Source organism: Anolis carolinensis, unplaced genomic scaffold (genome assembly GCF_035594765.1).
Source record: "Anolis carolinensis isolate JA03-04 unplaced genomic scaffold, rAnoCar3.1.pri scaffold_18, whole genome shotgun sequence".
NCBI classification, from domain to species: domain Eukaryota; kingdom Metazoa; phylum Chordata; class Lepidosauria; order Squamata; family Dactyloidae; genus Anolis; species Anolis carolinensis.
The window spans coordinates 369,219-388,214 of record NW_026943828.1 but is presented as its reverse complement, the minus strand read 5'-3'; the positions used below and the strand labels follow the sequence as shown (position 1 = coordinate 388,214).

Genomic DNA, 18,996 nt, shown 5'->3' with positions numbered 1-18,996 from the left:
TTGGCCAGACTTTGATGATGGGAATCCTTTGTTGGGAGGTGTTAGCTGGCCCTGATTGTTTTCTGTGTGGAATTCCCCTATTTTCAGAGTGTTGTTCTTTATTTAGTGTGCTGATTTTAGAGATTGTATTGTTCTGTTTTATTATACCACATTAATTTTTTTTATATTCTGATTTTAGTGTTTTTGAATACTTGGAGCCAGATTGTATTCATTTTCACGGTTGACCGCAACATAATAATAATAATAATAATAATAATAATAATAATAATAATAATAATAATAATAGTAAGGATAGTAATGATAGTAATAATAAGGACTTTGGTAATACATAGTGCTTCACTGCCTTCTCAGCTTCCTTTCTGGAAGAATCCTTTCTTGGGAGGTGTTAGCTGGCCCTGATTGTTTCCTTTGTGGAATTTCCAATTTCCTTGCTTTATTTACTTTCTTTATTTCTTTATTACTGTCCTGGTTTTAGAGATTATATTGTTCTGCATTATTCTATCCTAGAAATTATTTCATATCAAAGTAGAATCTCACTTATCCAACATTCGCTTATACAATGTTCTGGATTATCCAACACAGTCTGCCTTTTCATAATCAATGTTTTTGTAGTCAGTGTTTCAAATTCATTGTGATATTTTACTGGTAAATTTGTAAATACAGTACAGTAGAGTCTCACTTATCCAACATAAGTGGGCTGGCAAAATGTTGGATAACCGAATATGTTGGATAATAAGGAGGTGTTAAGGAAAAGCCTATTAAATATCAAATTAGGTTATGATTTTACAAATGAAACACCAAAACATCATGTTAGACAACAAATTTGGCAGAAAAAGTAGTTCAATACGCAGTAATGCTATGTAGTAATTACTGTATTTATGAATTTAGCACCAAAATATCACAATATATTGAAAACATTGACTACAAAAATGCGTTGGATAATTCAGAACGTTGGATAAGCGAGTGTTGGATAAGTGAGACTCTACTGTAATTACTACATAGCATTACTGCGCGTGGAACTACCTTTTCTGTCAAATTTGTTGTATAATATGATGTTTTGGTGCTTAATTTGTATAATGATTACCTAATTTGATGTTTAATCAGCTTTTCCTGAATCCCTTCTTATTATCCAATATATTTACTTATCCTGCTGGCCTGTTTATGTTGGATAAGTGAGAGTCTACTGTATATTGATAATCTTATATTATCTGCTTAGAATTGGATTATATGAGGCTCCTTCTTCACAGCTGTATAAAATGCACACTGAAGTGGATTATATGGCAGTGTGGAGTCAAGATAATCCAGTGCAAAGCAGATAATATAAGATTATAAATGGGTTATATAGCTGTGTGGAAGGGCCTTGAGTCTACACTGCCATATAATCCAGTGCAAATTAGATAATCTGTGGAAGAAGCCTAAGTGAGGCCTAAATTTGCCTGTCCCCTAACTGAAACCTGGCTGTCCCTTGGTTGCTAGGCAACGAAGTGGGCAGAGATTAGCCCTCTAAACTGGCAGCAATTGGATAAAAACAATTATTGCTCTCCCTCTAATTAGGACTTTATTTTTCTTTTCTTTTTGTTGTATCAACCCTGAGGCATGTGTGATGGGTTGTGTTGTCAAATTTCGAGGTTGGGGGGCCTGTAGTTTTGTTGCTTTGTCCGCTGCCCTGATGCCATCACTCTTTTATATATATATAGATATAAATATAGGCCTTTTAAATATGCACACATACATAGATGTAAACATAGCTAAATGGGACTTGCAAATATTGCAGGAGGGAAATGCACATATATAGAGAGAGAATTTGCAAACTTTTCAGGGGGGAAATGCAAATGTGAATTTAGTATATACAATTATAGAGCTGTATCTAGCTCTGCATTGATTATATAGGCATTGAATGTTTGCCTATTACTATGTTGGAAGCCAACCTGAGTCCCCATGGGGAGATAGATAGAGCAGGATACAAAGGAAGTTGTTGCTGTTATTGTTGTTGATGATGATGATGATGATTATAAAGTTATTGTTGATACCATATTGTTTTTGTTGACCTTACTTATGCACTTACAGAGTTAGCTTACTGTTTTTCTTTGAAATATGGTAAATATTCAAAAAACATTTATCCAACTTATGCCTCAGTTAATGTAATCTTATTGGTATCTATTTTTATTTTGAAATTTACCAGTAGCTGCTGCATTTCCCACCCTCGGCTTATACTCTAGTTAATAAGTTTTCCCAGTTTTTTGTGGTAAAATTAGGTGCCTCGGCTTATATTCGGGTCGGCTTATACTCGAGTATATACGGTAGCTTTTCCAAAATTTTATCAATTTTATACTCGACAAAAGAAAACTCCAAAAGAAAAATAGAGAAATATATTGAGAAATATTGGAAAAAATAAAGATCCAGGAAACAGATAAATTAGTTATGAAACAATTTAATTTCATAAAAAGAGATTGGAGAAATTACAGATAATTTAAAACCCGGGAAGATCCCAGGAATGGATGGGCTGGGACCGGAATATTAACGAAAAATTAACATCATATTAATACCTAAATTAAAAGAATTATGTAATAAGATAATAACAGGAGAGAAGATCTCACCATCTTGGGAACAGTCTCTGATTATATTAATTTTGAAACCTAACAAGGACCCAACAGAACCCGGATCATATAGACCCATTTAGTTAATAAATCAAGACGTTAAAATTTTAACAGCAATTATGGGGAAAAAAGAATAGGGTTCTAAATATACTTCATAATTTATTTAATTATCAGGGCCTTGGTTTTGGGAGTTGCAGTTCACCTGCAGCCAGAAAGGAGTGAACCCAGCTGAGGTCGGATCTGGACCAGGCTTGGCAGACAGGCCCCACATGGGCAGCTGTGCATGCAGGCCCGGTTCAATAATAATAATAATAATAATAATAATAATAATAATAATAATAATAATTGCAGACTGTGCAAGGAAACCGACGAAACCATTGATCATATCCTCAGCTGCTGTAAGAAAATCGCACAGACAGGCTACAAACAGAGGCACAACTATGTGGCCCAAATGATTCATTGGAACTTATGCCTCAAGTACCACCTGCCAGCAGCAAAGAACTGGTGGGATCACAAACCTGCAAAAGTCTTGGAAAATGAGCACGCTAAGATACTGTGGGACTTCCGAATCCAGACTGACAAAGTTCTGGAACACAACACACCAGACATCACAGTTGTGGAAAAGAAAAAGGTTTGGATCATTGATGTTGCCATCCCAGGTGACAGTCGCATAGATGAAAAACAACAGGAAAAACTCAGCCGCTATCAGGACCTCAAGATTGAACTTCAAAGACTCTGGCAGAAACCAGTGCAGGTGGTCCCGGTGGTGATGGGCACACTGGGTGCTGTGCCAAAAGATCTCAGCTGGCATTTGGAAACAATAGACATGGACAAAATCACCATCTGCCAACTGCAAAAGGCCACTCTACTGGGATCTGCACGCATCATCAGAAAATACATCACACAGTCCTAGACACTTGGGAAGTGTTCGACTTGTGGTTTTGTGACACGAAATCCAGCATATCTATCTTGTTTGCTGTGCCATACAACGTCATTGTGTTGATAATAATAATAATAATATCTATTTATTTCCTTCTCTTCTCCCTCTCGAGACCCAAAGCGGCTGAGAACGTATTGAAATCCCATAAACAACAGAGCAGGTGGACAATGTAAACACAACGGGATAAACAGAGGAAGGGAACCCACTGGAGCAGGCCTTCAAGCCGTGAGGCGTCCCGTGGAGACCCGTCTGGGGAGGGGGGCATCCTGGGAGTTGTAGTCCTCCGAGGACGGGCCTGGCCTCCCGCGGCCTCCCTTCCCTCCGCCTCCCCCCCGGGCACCCCAGGCGAGCCTCCCTCCCTCCCTCTCCCCACAGACCTCTCTCTCTCTCTCGGCCTCTCCCTTCTCTGCGCCATCCATCCGCCGCCTTCCTTCCCGCCTCACAAGGAGAGACCAGGCCTCAGGCGAAGCGAAGCGAGGCGGCCGCCATCTTCTCCCTTCTTCCTCGGCCTCCTTCCCCGGAGCCCGCCCTCGCCCCCTCCCATTGGCTGAGCCCAGGACGCCCCGCCCACCGGAGGCCCCCATTGGCTGCCTGCCGCTCCCCCTCCTTTGATTGACGGGCCTGCCGTGTTCCTTCCCTCCTGGGAGTTGTTGTTCGCCCGCAACCAGGGACTGGCTCCGCCTCCTGGAGGGGAGGGGAGGGGCTGGCCCGGTGGGAGTTGTAGTTCTCCCTCCCGCCAGAGAGGGCGCCCAGCCCCACCCGGGAGGCCTCTGAGCACACTCGCCCCGCCTCTCGCTCTTCCGCCACCGAGGGAGGGAGGTCCTGGGAGATCAGCCACAACCTCAGGCCTTTGGGACCAGGGAAAGGCTGGCTTGGTCAAAGAGCCTGGGCAAGGCCAGCTGGTTATTATTATTATTATACTATTACAATATCTTATTATTATCAAATAATATTATATTACTTGATAATACTATAATATAATAATATAACAGTATAAGAATATATAATTAATATAATAATAATATTAAAATGACACAAAGCTATAATAATACACTATATTATAGAATAATATAACAATTACAATACATGGGAATGTATTCCTTCGTGATGGACGGCCACGGCATGAGGTCCCAGCGAAGCCCCCTCCTCTTCCCCAGCCTTACATTATTATTTTACAATATACTATATTTTATATTATAATAGAATTATTATGTTTTAATAGTATTTATTATTATTATTATTATTATTATTATTATTATTATTATTATTGTGTTAGAGTGGTATTATTATGAAATATTATTATATTTTATATTGCATTATTATTTTAAAATATATTATTATTTTATATATTATGCCATTATAATAAATTACAATTATTATACTATCGTATGATTATTACTATTTTATATTATCGGCGTCAAATTGAATAGGATAAGATAATTATAATATTATAATATCATACAATATTATAATTATCCTATCTGATTTGTTGTCGACCCACTCCTCTGGGCTTCACGCAAATCTCTTGGTTCTCTTGGACCTCTCAGGGGCCTTATTTATTTCGTGTCAAAAGCATTGCATAATAAATTTAAAAGTGATAAAATAAAGGAAATCACAAGCACCTAATAAGTTTTAGACCAAAAGTGGGCAACAGCGACCGCATTGTCCGTGGCTTTGAACAACTCCTCCTCTGTACATGAGGCAGGGCATTGTGGGAAAGCATACGTAAGCGGAGTTGTTTGTTCTGCTCCACAGTCACACAAGGGGGAGGATTCCTCCAGGTAGGGCCACCTTGCCAGGTTCCCTTTAGATCTGCCCACTCCGCTTCTGAGTCTGTTCAGGGACTTCCAAGTGGCCCATTCTTGGTTTGGCCCTGGAGGAAGGAAGACCCTCGTGGGGGGCCATCCAGTTGGAATTGCCTGGTTTAGCTGCCCAGAGGGACACCCTTGCTGTTGCTGGAGGAACATCAAGAGGAGTGGTGGTTCTCATGAAGCCCTTCCTTGACTGGAGTCTGGTGGGAGGAGGCTGATAGTCATGCAGAGGGTGGCTTTCACAATGTTCAACCTGATTTCTCCCACGTTAGGAACAATTTCCCATCGCACGTCAGGAGGGGCAATGCCAGCTAACTTGTAGAGTTTATCATCAGGTGTAGTTTTAAGGCCTCCTGTGATGATTCTGCATGTTTCGTTCAGTGTTATGTCCACCTGCTTCGCATGGGCAGACTTGTGCCAGACAGGACAGGCTCACTCTGCAGTTGAGAAAGACAAGGCCAGGGCTGATGTTCTTATTACTTGTGGGTCTGCACCCCATGCACTGCCAGTACGTTTCTGCAGGATGTTGTTGTGTGCAGCTACTTTGTGCTTGGTGTTCATGCCGTGTTTCCTATATGTTAGTGTTCGATCTAAGGTGACACCAAGATATTTAGGATGGAAACAGTGTTCGAGCTCTTGGCCTTCAATACCATAGACCACGGTCTGGGATGCCTCGTGGGAATGGGACTTGGGGGGCACCGTCTAGCAGTGGGTCTGGTCCTTCCTGGAGGTATTTTGGGGGGCACCTTCTCGGCCCCACAGCCATTGCGTTGTGGGGTTTTGTAGGGTTCACTCTCAATGACATGGCTTTTTTTGGGAGTCTTTGGCTTTGCTTTGTAGGGACAAAGGGGACTCTGAGAGGCGCCCGATGGTGGTGCTGGGGGACACCTGCTCGGACCTTTGGCCTTTGGCTTGTGGGGTGCCGCAAGGCTCGATTCCTTCCCCCATGTTATTGGACATCCACATGAACCCGCTGGGTGAGCTCATCCAGAGCTTTGGAATTTGGTGCCATCTGTGGGCATGTTTTCATGGGAGCATTGGGTAAGTATTACTTATTCTATTGTATCTTATCTTATTTATGGATGACACCTCTTGGTCCGTACTTAATATGTTTCGTTTGCATTTTCTATGTATTTTGCTTTGTTGTTGTTTACTTAACCTTTAGATTGTTTCTATATTTACCCTCATTGACTTTGTTTATACTGTTTATATTGTTGCAAGCCGCTCCGACTCCCTTCGGTGAGAGGGGGCAGGAGATTGATGCCCCCCAGGCCTGGAAACCCCAATGATCACAGCCCCACACCGAAGCCCAGAAGAGGGAGAAGCAAGCAGTTTAGTGTAAAATATCGAAAGGATTGGGAAAATTCCGGAACGGGGAAATAGGAAGTATATCCCAAAAGGGTTTAGCAAGAAGCAACATCCAACAGGAGTTCAAATCCCTCAATCAGATTCCAAGGCAATACAACCCAGGAATAGCCAAAAACCACAAGAAACGCTTACGTCCACAAGCACATAAAAGGAATACCCCGCTCCCTGGATTTGAACCGCTGACCTTTCAGTCAGAAAGTTCAGCAGCTCAGCGGTTTAACCGGCTGTGCCACTGGGGGCAGCAATGGAGAACCCTGGGCCACGTCATGAGAAGACAGGAAAGTTTGGAGAAGAGAATGATGATGGGGAAAATGTAAGAGGAAGAGCGGTGTATAAATTAATTAATTGAATAAATAAAAGGAAGAGGGGCCGACCGAGGGCAAGATGAGTGGATGGCATCCTTGAAGGAACTGACTCCACCTTGAAGGAGGTGCGGGTGGCCTCGGCCGACAGGGAGCTCTGGCCTGGGCTGGTCCAGGAGGTCACCAAGAGCCGGAAGGGACCGAATGAAGAAACAACAACAGAATAGTATAATAATAGGGAAATAGAATAGAACAATAAAGAATAGAAAAATATAGAATAATCCTATAATAAATAATATAATACAATAATAGAATTTAATAATATAACAATAATATAAACATATTAACAGAATAATAATAATACAAGTGTTATGAACCGAAAGGGTTCCTGTTCTTTTGATGGATGCAGAGTGTTTAGGGAATCGTGATGGATCAATGAGGCTCAGAGGCCAAATTTGGTTTTAACACTTTCATTGTAACATTTATTGATAATCACATCACAATCCTATCAAAATCACATCCCGAGAGAGCTCTCACCCACACGCAGATCCATACATCCATATTCTCACGCACAGGCCCTGCTCGGAAGAGGCGATCACGTTCTCCCGACAGACGTGGTCTCGGTGGTTCCGGAAAGCGTGCTGGATCTTTGAGGCCCCTGCATTTGATAGTCTAAAGCAGGGGTCCCCAAACGAAGGCCCGTGGGCCAGATGCGGCCCCCAAGGTCATTGACCTGGTCCCTGTCCTGAACTTTAGACTTGGGGTTGTCCTAAGTCTGAAATGACTTGAAGGCACACAACAACAACAATCCTAATTTTGGACTATTTCATCATAGTCCAGCCCCCCCCCCCTCCAATAGTCTGAAGGACCGTGAACGGGCCCCCCACTTCAAAAGTTTGAGGACCCCTGGCCTAAAGTTTCGTCCTTCTTTCGGTTCCTTCTGTTCTTACGGCCTGGTTTCAAAACATGCTCAGTCTCAGGCTGCATGACGTATGGGGTGCCAGCTGCACACTTCATTGCCCGTGGTTATTCGGATAGGCCTTCCTGGACCCTCGTTCCGTCTTGCCAGGTGAGAGACGCCTTGCTGATTCCTTGCTTCACCCGCCAAGTCCATCCCATGTCAGACTTTGCGTGGACTCCATTTTCTTTTGAGGCCTGTTTCTTCTGTTCTTCACAAGCACCCACACAAACACTCCAGTTCCTTACACACACACACACACACACACACACACCCTTGATACATCAAGACTAATTTATTGTATCCATGTCTGATTCAGTGTCAATTATAAGTCTATAATCAATTGTATATAGTTATATAGTTAACATGCATCACAATTCATAATAGCGGTTCTAAGCATTACAATTTGTTTTCAAATACAGAAAATCGATAAGTCAGTCATTTCGACCCACCCCTCCAGTTTCAGCCATTTTGACCCTTATAAATCACCCTATTTTTTGAAAATAAAAAATAAAAAATTAAAAGTAACAATACAAGGAAGGCAGAAATAATTTATAATGCTTCAACTGAACATGAAACTAACTACTACATGAGATACAAAACTAAATCAGAAACTAACACACTAGCAAAACAGTGACCTACATAGACACACAACTGAACTAACAGACAGACAGGGATACGTACCTAAAAGCCTCATTCTATCTGTTAATTTTTATCTCTCATTATTCTACTCCCTTTCGATAATATAATATAACAACACTTCTATTTGTGATAACACACTTCCAATTAATACCTATTACAACTGACATTTGCCCATGTTATTGTCAGTTTGTTCGTTGTGGCTAATTTGCAGGTCTTCATAAGCCATTGTTTTTGCTTTGGAATAAAACATTCCTTCCATCCCTGTCAATTCTCACTTTAGTATCTCGCAGTAACTACCCATGCTTTCATTCTAATTGATCATCCAACATTCTCAGCATATAAAACTCTAGTTTCACGTAACCTTGTTTACTTCCAGAATGGAACATATTTTAGTTCAATCTTCCTACAATACACCACATGTGATGAAATGTTCCAACTTTGAGCTTGAATTTCCAAAATGTGCAAGAGTTGCTTTTGTACATGTTAGAATGACACTCTTGTGTCAATTAACACCATTCTCTCCAGGTTGAATTCTATGATGTCCATGTATAACCTTATTCCAAGAAAAGCTCTGTCCACACTCCATGCATTTCTACGGTTTCTCCCCAGTGTGAATCCTTTGATGGGAATGTAAAGTTCCACTCTGAGCAAATTCTTATGATTCTATGATGTACAGTAGAGTCTCACTTATCCAAGCCTCGCTTATCCAAGCCTCTGGATAATCCAAGCCACTTTTGTTGTCAATGTTTTCAATATATCGTGATATTTTGGTGCTAAATTCGTAAATACAGTAATTACAACATAACATTACTATGTACTGAACTACTTTTCCTGTCAAACTTGTTGTATAACATAATGTTTTGGTGCTTAATTTGTAAAATCCTAACCTAATTTGATGTTTAATGGGCTTTTCCTTAATCCCTCCTTATTATCCAAGATATTCGCTTATCCAAGCTTCTGCCGGCCCGTTTATCTTGGATTAGTGAGACTCTACTGTATTACCTTATTCCGTGATAAGCTCTGTCCACACTCCATGCATTTCTATGGTTTCTCCCCAGTGTGAGTCCTTCGATGTGAGTGTAGATTTGAACTATGAGTGAAGCTCTGTCCACACTCAAGGCATGTATAGGGTTTCTCCCCAGTGTGAGTCCTTTGATGTGAACGTAGGCCTGAACTCTGAGAGAAGCTCTGTCCACACTCCAGGCATTTATAGGGCTTCTCCCCAGTGTGAGTCCTTTGATGTCTACGTAGAGCTGAACTATGAGTGAAGCTCTGTCCACACTCCAAGCATTTATATTGTTTCTCCCCAGTGTGAGTCCTTTGATGTGAATGTAAGTTTCCCTTCTGAGTAAAGCTCTGTCCACACTCCAGGCAGTTATAGGGTTTCTCCCCAGTGTGAATCCTTTGATGTGAACGTAGGCCTGAACTAAGAGTGAAGCTCTGTCCACACTCCAGGCATGTATAGGGTTTCTCCCCAGTGTGAATCCTTTGATGTCTACGTAAGCCTGAACAATCAGTGAAGCTCTGTTCACACTCCAGGCATTTATAGGGTTTCTCCCCAGTGTGAGTCCTTTGATGTGAACGTAGGCCTGAACTCCGAGTGAAGCTCTGTTCACACTCCAGGCATTTAAAGGGTTTCTCCCCAGTGTGAGTCCTTTGATGTGAATGTAGATCTGAACTCCGAGTGAAGCTCTGTTCACACTCCAGGCATTTAAAGGGTTTCTCCCCAGTGTGAGTCCTTTGATGTCTACGTAGGCCTGAACTATGAGTGAAGCTCTGTTCACACTCTAGGCATTTATAGGGTTTCTCCCCAGTGTGAGTCCTTTGATGTGAACGTAGGCCTGAACTCTGAGAGAAGCTCTGTCCACACTCCAGGCATTTAAAGGGTTTCTCCCCAGTGTGAGTCCTTTGATGTGAATGTAGATCTGAACTCCGAGTGAAGCTCTGTTCACACTCCAGGCATTTAAAGGGTTTCTCCCCAGTGTGAGTCCATTGATGTATACGTAGAGCTGAACTCCGAGTGAAGCTCTGTTCACACTCTAGGCATTTATAGGGTTTCTCCCCAGTGTGAGTCCTTTGATGTCTACGTAGAGCTGAACTCTGAGTGAAGCTCTGTTCACACTCCAGGCATTTATAGGGTTTCTCCTCAGTGTGAGTCCTTTGATGTGAACGTAGGCCTGAAGTATGAGTGAAGCTCTGTCCACACTCCAGGCATTTATAGGGTTTCTCACCAGTGTGAGTTCTTTGATGTGTTTGTAAGCTTCCCTTCCGAGTAAAACTCTGTCCACACTCAAGGCATTTATAGGGTTTTTCCCCAATGTGAATCCTGTGATGTTTACGTAGATATGAACTATGAGTGAAGCTCTGTCCACACTCCAGGCATTTATAGGGTTTCTCCCCAGTGTGAGTCCTTTGATGTGAACGTAGTCCTGTACTATCAGCAAAGCTCTGTCCACACTCCAGGCAGTTATAGGGTTTCTCCCCCGTGTGAGTCCTTTGATGTCTCTTCAGCTTTCCATGCTGACTAAAGCTCTTTCCACATTCGATACATTTATATGCTTTCTCCTCCATGTCAGCAGTGCTATGTACATTTAATTCCAATATTGACACTTGATTCTTGTTTTTCCCTTTCTGATTACTCACAGCAGTGGGTTCAAATTACAGGAAAGTAGATTCCACTCTCTGCCTCAAAATGTAGTGGAGGCTCCTTTGGAATCCTTTAAACAGAGGCCAGATGCACATCTGTCAGGGGTACTTTGCGCTTTTCCTGCACGGCAGAGGCCTGGACTGGGTGCCTCATGCAGTCTCTTCCGACTCTATGGTTCTACTCTATAATCCAAAGTGAATGTAGGAATTCAGCAGGATCAGCCCCTTGAGAGGAATCCTTTTTCCTAGAGGACTGGTTTCCTTACTGCACTTTGGTTTCCAAATGCCTTAATATCGACTAGAAGCTGGTTCGTTTCCCATCACGGCAGGGGTGGCTCCAGAGAACTCTCATGTCCTGGTCAAGAAAGAAGACACAAAAGGTTAGACATGAAGCTCTGGCTCAAGGTAAACAAAGTGAAAAAGGAAAGAAGAAAGGAAAGATGGAAGGAAGGAATCACTGAAGGAGGGAACTGGACCCTTTTCCCATATTGGAGGGCCACACCCATTTCATTGGGTCAACCCAAACGTGGTTAAAGGAACACAAGGCAGGCTGGCTGGCAGAACTCCTCCCAGCATTCAAGGGTGTAACATATTCTGGATCATGGGTTTCCGTAAATTACCAGCATTGTGCTAAATGCTGAAAGAAACAAGGATTTCTTTATCGATTGTGTCCTTATCTCCCCTGCCACAGGGACTCCCCACTCTGCTTCCTCGGCATCTCAAAGGGTTACTCCGGCCACATTTCCCAAATGAATCTTCCAAACTAAGAAGGACCTGCCTTCCCAACTGGCTAATTCACAACCACGTTCACAAATTGAGTCCATGCTGAACTAAGTTCCATTCAGGCAGTCATGCATTCCCTCTGTAGAGCCCATGATGAGATGCAAAGACAGGCACCGCTCCAGCCACAAAGCCTCCTTCCTGCCGACTCCCTTCACCTTTGCCCACTTCCCCCTTTCCTTCTTTTTCCTCCATCCAGGGGAAATCCAAAGAAAACTGGAGGCCATGGAGAGAAAAGGTCTTCCTTGGATGCCTTTGGGAAGAACCGTCACGGGCCTGAAAGGTTATCCCTTGATTCTGTAAGGCTGAAAACAAAAACGACTGGGAGAAGAATTGGCTTCCGTGGGAACTTCCAAAAGAAAGGGCCTGGTATTCTATCTCCCCAAACTCTGGCACCCTCACATGGTTAAGACAGATATAGAAGGAAGGTTTCTAATGGTAGCGATGGAACTACAAACAATTACTCAAGTATAAGCCGGCTTTTCAGCATGTTTTTAATGCTGAAAAAGCCCCCCCTGGCTTATACTCGGGTGAGGGAGGGAAGGAGGGAGGCGGGTGTTGCTGAGAGGCAGCTGTCACCGTTTGCAGTCCTTGTCCTTGTGACTGAACGAAAGCAGGTGCCTCCCTGAGGTAACAAGGCTGCACTTGAGTGAGGGCGAAGAGGTCCTCATGCTTGACTTCCGGTTGGTGGCAACGTGGTGAACAACGTGTCTCCTTGGAGCTCCAAGGGGACAGCCTGGTTTGGATCTAGGGGTGGTGGTGACCCCCCTCCCTTGCGGTGGATCGAGGCCCAGGGGGCTCTACCCTCACAGCGCGACCGGCCGACGGCGTCAGGAGGGGCGCCTCCCTCAAGGAGACGTCCCCAAAACGCCCGGCAGCGGCGTGCAAAGAGGGGCAGCTCAAACCGAAAGGCACAGGGGACGAAAGTCTCCCTAAAGTTCCATCTGCCACCAGCACCAACATTACGAGAACTGCTAAACAGAACGAAACGACAAAAAAGGAATACATTTACCTCTGAGGGGAGGAAGCCAGTTAACTTCTACCCGGATAAGAGAGGAACGGGCGTGCGCCAGATCAAAAGACGGGGGGAAAAAAGCATCAAACGACAGGTGAGAAAGAGCAACGGACGGAGGTGAGGGGGAAGAGGAGGAGGCGAGAAGTGTGGAAAGGGAAGGGAGAGCAGGAGAGCCGTCCAACACACAAAGCCGACAACTGGTCTGTGTGAGAAGACAGAGTCGCCATTACTGCGACCTTGAGGATTTGTTGTTGAGTCTACAAGACTTGTCTTTATAAACAACTGTGCTAGCGAGAGCAGAGGCCAGAGAGACAGGAAGCCACAAAGACGGAAGAAGCTGGAAGGAGAGGAGGACGGGAAAGAGAACTCAGGAAGGGAGGAGGGACGAGTGGAGAAGCAACAAAGAGGTTCAGCAGGAGGTGGAGCCAGAGAAGAGAAGAAGGAGAGGGGAGTAGAAGAGAGAGAGAGAGAGGAGGCTGAGCGACGTAAGAACGCTAAAGTGATAGGCAGACTTACAGAAGGAAGACAGAGCTATACAAGGGGGGGGGGGGGAAAGGAGAGAAATAAAGACAAAAAGCGAAGTTTGGAATAAACAGTTGGCATAGGGGAAGCACAGTGAAGGATATAAGGAAAATAAAGAAGATAAAGAAAATAAATATCAAATAACCACAGCAATGAACTAATCACTAAATCACAACTAAATCAAAAAGCTAGAATTCTAAATTGAATCAACACAACACAAATCAATTAAAGATTAATCAATCTGTTTATCAAATTACAAAGCACAAACTGCTAAATACCAACAGCAACTATAGTACAACTAAATTAATTAAAGTAATAAAATAAATCAAATTCATCCAAAGACCGACCTGACTTAATTTCCAAGGTTTGGTTCCTTTTGGTGGGGCCAATCATAATAATAAAATCGAATTCTTTGACTGACGCTACTAAAAACACCCCCCCCCCCCCGTCTAGCTTCCACCAACGGATAGGTGAACAAAAGACTGATAAGGGGTTGACAAAATTCCTGATAAAAGATCACCAAAGACAACTACTAAACAATAATGTACAATACTAAGGGAAAGGCCGTACAAGGCCCAAGACTACAAGCCAAGAGAGACTCACTTCCGGAGGAGATAGGGTTCAAAGAAATATTACTGGAAATGCAAAAAATTGCATTAAGACAGGACACCCAGTTCCAAGCTTTACACGAAGAAATTCAAAGTTTCAAACAAGAGTTAAAAGAAGAAATGAAAACATTGAAGGAAGACTTGGAGAAGGTGAAGAGAGATAATCAAAATATGATTAAATCGCAAAGTAAGTTAGAGTACAAGGTGGAGAAACTGGAGAATTTGAATCAGAAATCTCAACTACAAGCAGAAATGATGGAAAATAGAGAATTAGAGTACCAACTAAGAATTAGACACCTCGAAGAAACGGCAAAAGAAGATCTGAAAAAAATAATAATAGAATTGTTAGCTGAACTGATGAACACCAGCGCAAACGAAATAGACCAAGACCTGGATAGAGTATATCGGATCACAACAGGATACTCCAAAAGAAACAAAACTACAAGAGATGCAATAATTACTTTCAGCAGAAAACGTATAAGAGACGAAATTTTAAAAGAAAATGCCAAGAGATCGATATTCTACAAAGACAAAAGGGTGATCATAATGAAAGAGGTGTCGCAACAAAGTTTGGCTAGACGTAGAAAATATGCCTTTTTGACGGAAGAACTGTCTAAAACAGGGGTCCTCAAACTTTTTAAGCCGAGGGCCGGTCCACAATCCTTCAGACTGTTGAGGGGCCGGATTATCATTTGAAAAAAAAAAAACAAACAAATTCCGATGCACACTGCACATGTCTTATTTGTAGTGCAAAAACAACAACAACAACAACAACAACAAGAACAATGAAAGAACAATACAATATTTAAAAATAAAAACAATTTTAACCAACATACATTTATCAGGATTTCAATGGGAAGTGTAGTCCTGCTTCTGGCCAATGAGATAGTCAAGTTAATTAGGGTTGTTGTTGTTGTTGTTGTTGTTGTTGTTGTTGTTGTTGTTGTGTGCCTTCAAGTCATTTCAGACTTTGGGCAAGCCTAAGTCTAAAATTTATTTATTTATTATTTATTTATTTACTGCATTTATTTACTACATTTGTATCACTCCCTTCTTACCCCAAAGGGGACTCAGAGTGGCTTACAAATTATATGCACAAACAATATATTATATTATTAGCATAGCACAATATTAGCATTATATATTACTATATTGAACTATACCACTATACTGTAATATTATTAGTAATATTATATGTAATATAGAATATATAATTAATATTATTATATGGTATTATAATTAATGTTATATTGTACTACATTATAATATTATTATCAATATTATATGTATATACAATATATTATATTATAAAACTGAGGGCGGGGGCCAGGTAAATGACCTCGGAGGGCCGCATCTGGCCCCCGGGCCTTAGTTTGGGGACCCCTGGTCTAAACGAAGGATTAAATTCAGATGGGAAAAAACAGAGGGGATCACAGTGACATTTAATGACATAAGATACTGGCTTAATACAGAAGAAAAGGCTAGAGCCTTTTATGAGACGCATATGAAAGAGAAAGCACAATTATATACACCGAAAGATTACAACATACAAGCAAAAGGGAAACAAAGGGACAAGCAAGGAAGGAAACCTGATGAAAGAGAAACAGATGAAGATGAAGATGGCCCGGACGATGAACGAAACGACGAGAGAGAAAGAGAACTCAAGAAACTGAGACAATTTTCACCAGAGAACTATCAATTACTGACGTCACAAGAGGTGCTTCAATGGGAGATGCAAGACAACTCACATGAATAGAGACCTAAAGATCTTCTCAAACAACATTAACGGGATCAATTCCCCAAATAAGAGAAGAGTCTTCAATCACCTGATACAAAAAAACTATGACATAACAGCTTTACAGGAGACGCACGTGAACAATAAACACACAAAACATCTGATACAAGAAAGATTAGGGAAGGCTTTTTATGCAACTGCGAATGAAAAAAAAACGGGGAGTGGTACTATATATAAAGGAGTGGATTCACGCAAATCAAGTATTTAAGGACAATGAAGGGAGGTATATAGGGGTTGTTATAGAAATAAAAAATCAAAAAATACTGGTTTGCAATATTTATTGTCCAAATGGTCCAAAGTTGAAATTTATAAAAGATCTGAATAATAATATAGTACAACAAGAATTCGACGAGTTAATAATTTTAGGAGATTTTAATGGTGTAGTTGATGCGACCAATGACAAATCAAGTAGTAATGGCAAGCAAAATAAGGGGAAAACCAACTCCGGTCAACTACCTAAACAATTCTTACAACATATGAAGAATCTAAATCTAATCGACATCTGGAGACATCAAAATGAAAAACAGAAAGATTATACCTTCTATTCTGGAAGACATGAGTCTTGGTCTCGTATAGATATGGCTTGGTTGACAAATGCGTTAGCAGTCAGGACAAAGAAAATTAAAATACTACCCAGAATTCTATCAGACCATTGTGCCCTAGAACTTACAATAAAAGGAAGAAACAGCTCCTATAGATGGAGATTAAATGAGAACCTACCGAAAAAGGAGAAAGATATAGAATTAAATAGAAAGTTACTAAAGGAATATTTAGATTTAAATAAAGGTAACGAGACCTCTAAAAATACCCAATGGGAGGCAATGAAAGCTGTAATGAGAGGATATCTTATCCAACAAAATTCAATTAAGAACAAAAACAGAAACAAAGAAATAAAGGAATTCATAGAAAATATCAATATAAAAGAGGAGCTACTTAAAAAAGAACCAACAAATAAGAAAGTAGTTATGGAACTAGAAATGCTTTAAAAACAGCTACAAATATTACAAACAGACAAAATAGAGAAACAGCTGAAGTATATTAAGCAAAACCATTTTCAGAACGCGAATAAGATTGGGAAATGGCTGGTTAAAAAAATAAAGGACAAAAAACAAAGACAACACATCATCAAAATACAGAAAGATGGAATTACGTACTTGGAGGAAAACAAAATCGCCGATCAATTTATAAACTTCTATAACTGGCGAAATTGATATAGCAATCCGTAAACTCAAAAATAATAAAGCACCAGGGCCAGATGGATTCACTGCCATTTTCTATAAGATTTTCAAAGAAGAACTAGGCCCATTGTTGAAAGATATACTCAACAACATTCTAGACAACAAAGAAATCCCCATATCCTGGCAAAAAGCCAATATATCCCTAATACATAAAGAGAATACTGAACCGACAGAAATAAAAAATTATCGACCTATTTCCTTTTTTTTTTTTTAAATATAATTTTTATTGAGTTTGGTAATTAACATCGGTATAAAAAAAGGGGGGGGGGAAGAATGCAAGGATAGATGGAAGGGGGGGTGGGGAAAACGAAGTTTCCATAATAGGAGGGCATGGGGAAAGATAGGAAGGGGGGCTGGAGTAAGGGTGGAGGTGGTAGAAAGGAAGAGGGGAGGGCTCAGCTGGGGGGGGGGAAGATTGAGAGGTAGAGAGAGGTATGGATGGGGGGGGATTAGAGGGAGACTTCCAATCGTCTAACTTCCAGTCCATATTTCACATCAAAACGTAGTCTCATGTAGGTAGTTGTCTAGTAATGTCCAGTTTGTTTCCTTCATTGGTTGTCCCGTAGATTTTTTGAGAAGAAAGGTCAGTCTGTCCATGTTTCTGATGTCCAATAATTTTTCCATCCATTCTCCTTTGCTGAGATTTTTCCCTTCTTTCCAGTTTCTGGCTAGAACTATTCTAGCTGCAGTAATAGCGTAGATAAATAGTTTTTGTTTATTATCTTTCCCTATTTCTGGGTTGTCAATTTTCTCTATTTGGAAATTGTATAGACCTAGAAGGAAGTATTCGGGTTTACATTCAAAATTAGTTTTGAAAATTCTTTTACATTCTTTATGGATTACTAACCAAAATTTTTTAATTATCTTACATCCCCACCACATGTGGAAATATGAGCCCACTTGTTTTCCACAATGCCAGCAGTTCTTACCGCTGTCTTTATACATAAGACCTAATTTTTTGGGTGTTATATACCACCTATGTATGGTTTTTAGCCAGTTCTCCTTTAATTCAGTAACATAATTTCATATTCTTGTTCCAAATAGTTTCCCATTCGTCCATCATTATCGGTTTTCCAATATTCCTTGACCAGTTTAGCATCGAATCTTTAATTATATTCATTTCCGTATTCCATTCTAATATTTTATTATAGATTAATGTTATAATTTTTTTTTCTCTTTTAAGTACGGTATCCCAGAAGTTTGTGTTTGTGTTGAAGCCAATTTCCTTATCTCTTTTATAACACTCTTTTAATTGATAGAATTGGAGCCATGTAATGTTCTTGTACTGTTTTTTAATTTCCTCTATGTCCTTTAAGGGGGGTGCGATTCCCGGCATGTTACCTATTTTAATGACTTCTCTATACGTGGGCCATTTTTGCCACCCTAGTAGTCTCCGCTGTGTGGCTTCTAAGGGAGCAAACCAGAGGGGGGTTTTTTCATATAGATATCTCTTATATTTTTTCCAGATTCCAATTAGGGCTGATCTTACAAAATGATTTCCAAATTGTTTATCGACTTTTTCTTTTTCTTGCCATAGATATCCATGCCAGCCCCAGCGCAGGTTGAATCCTTCTATTGTTAGTAGTTTAATTTTTTCTAATTTAACCCAATCTATTGTCCATTCTAGTGCACAGGCATCATGGTATAATTGTAGACTAGGTACATCGAAGCCTCCTCTTTCTTTGGGTGTGATCATGGTGGAGAATTTAATTCTAGGCTTTTTGTTTTGCCAGATGAATTTATTTATTTCTCTGTTCCATTCAGCAAATAGTTT

At 41.0% G+C, this 18,996-nt stretch overlaps 4 protein-coding genes across 5 annotated transcripts in view; 2 read left to right on the top strand and 2 right to left on the bottom strand.

Annotated features, from left to right (window-relative positions):
- The window catches only part of LOC134294628 (zinc finger protein 135-like), a 188,194-nt gene that overhangs the window by 43,557 nt on the left and 125,641 nt on the right, over nucleotides 1-18,996 (top strand). Inside the window, exon 1 of one of the 2 annotated variants that reach the window (XM_062966212.1) lies at nucleotides 6,088-6,389. The exons of the other annotated variant lie outside the window; for it this stretch is intronic. Coding sequence (XP_062822282.1) covers nucleotides 6,217-6,389 — 173 coding nt within the window. The 5' untranslated portion in view covers nucleotides 6,088-6,216. Of the gene's footprint in view, nucleotides 1-6,087; nucleotides 6,390-18,996 lie in introns of those variants that run through there. 2 annotated transcript variants of the gene reach the window in all.
- Nucleotides 1-18,996, top strand: part of LOC134294615 (zinc finger protein 850-like) — a 162,834-nt gene that overhangs the window by 114,162 nt on the left and 29,676 nt on the right. The gene's annotated exons all lie outside the window — the stretch shown is intronic.
- Nucleotides 1-18,996, bottom strand: part of LOC134294631 (oocyte zinc finger protein XlCOF22-like) — a gene marked incomplete at its 3' end in the record, with an annotated part of 59,176 nt that overhangs the window by 27,188 nt on the left and 12,992 nt on the right. The gene's annotated exons all lie outside the window — the stretch shown is intronic.
- LOC134294620 (zinc finger protein 658B-like) lies at nucleotides 7,473-12,753 on the bottom strand. The gene has a single exon (XM_062966192.1). The coding sequence runs from the start codon at nucleotides 11,187-11,189 to the stop codon at nucleotides 9,660-9,662; it is 1,530 nt and encodes a 509-aa protein (XP_062822262.1). The 5' UTR covers nucleotides 11,190-12,753; the 3' UTR covers nucleotides 7,473-9,659.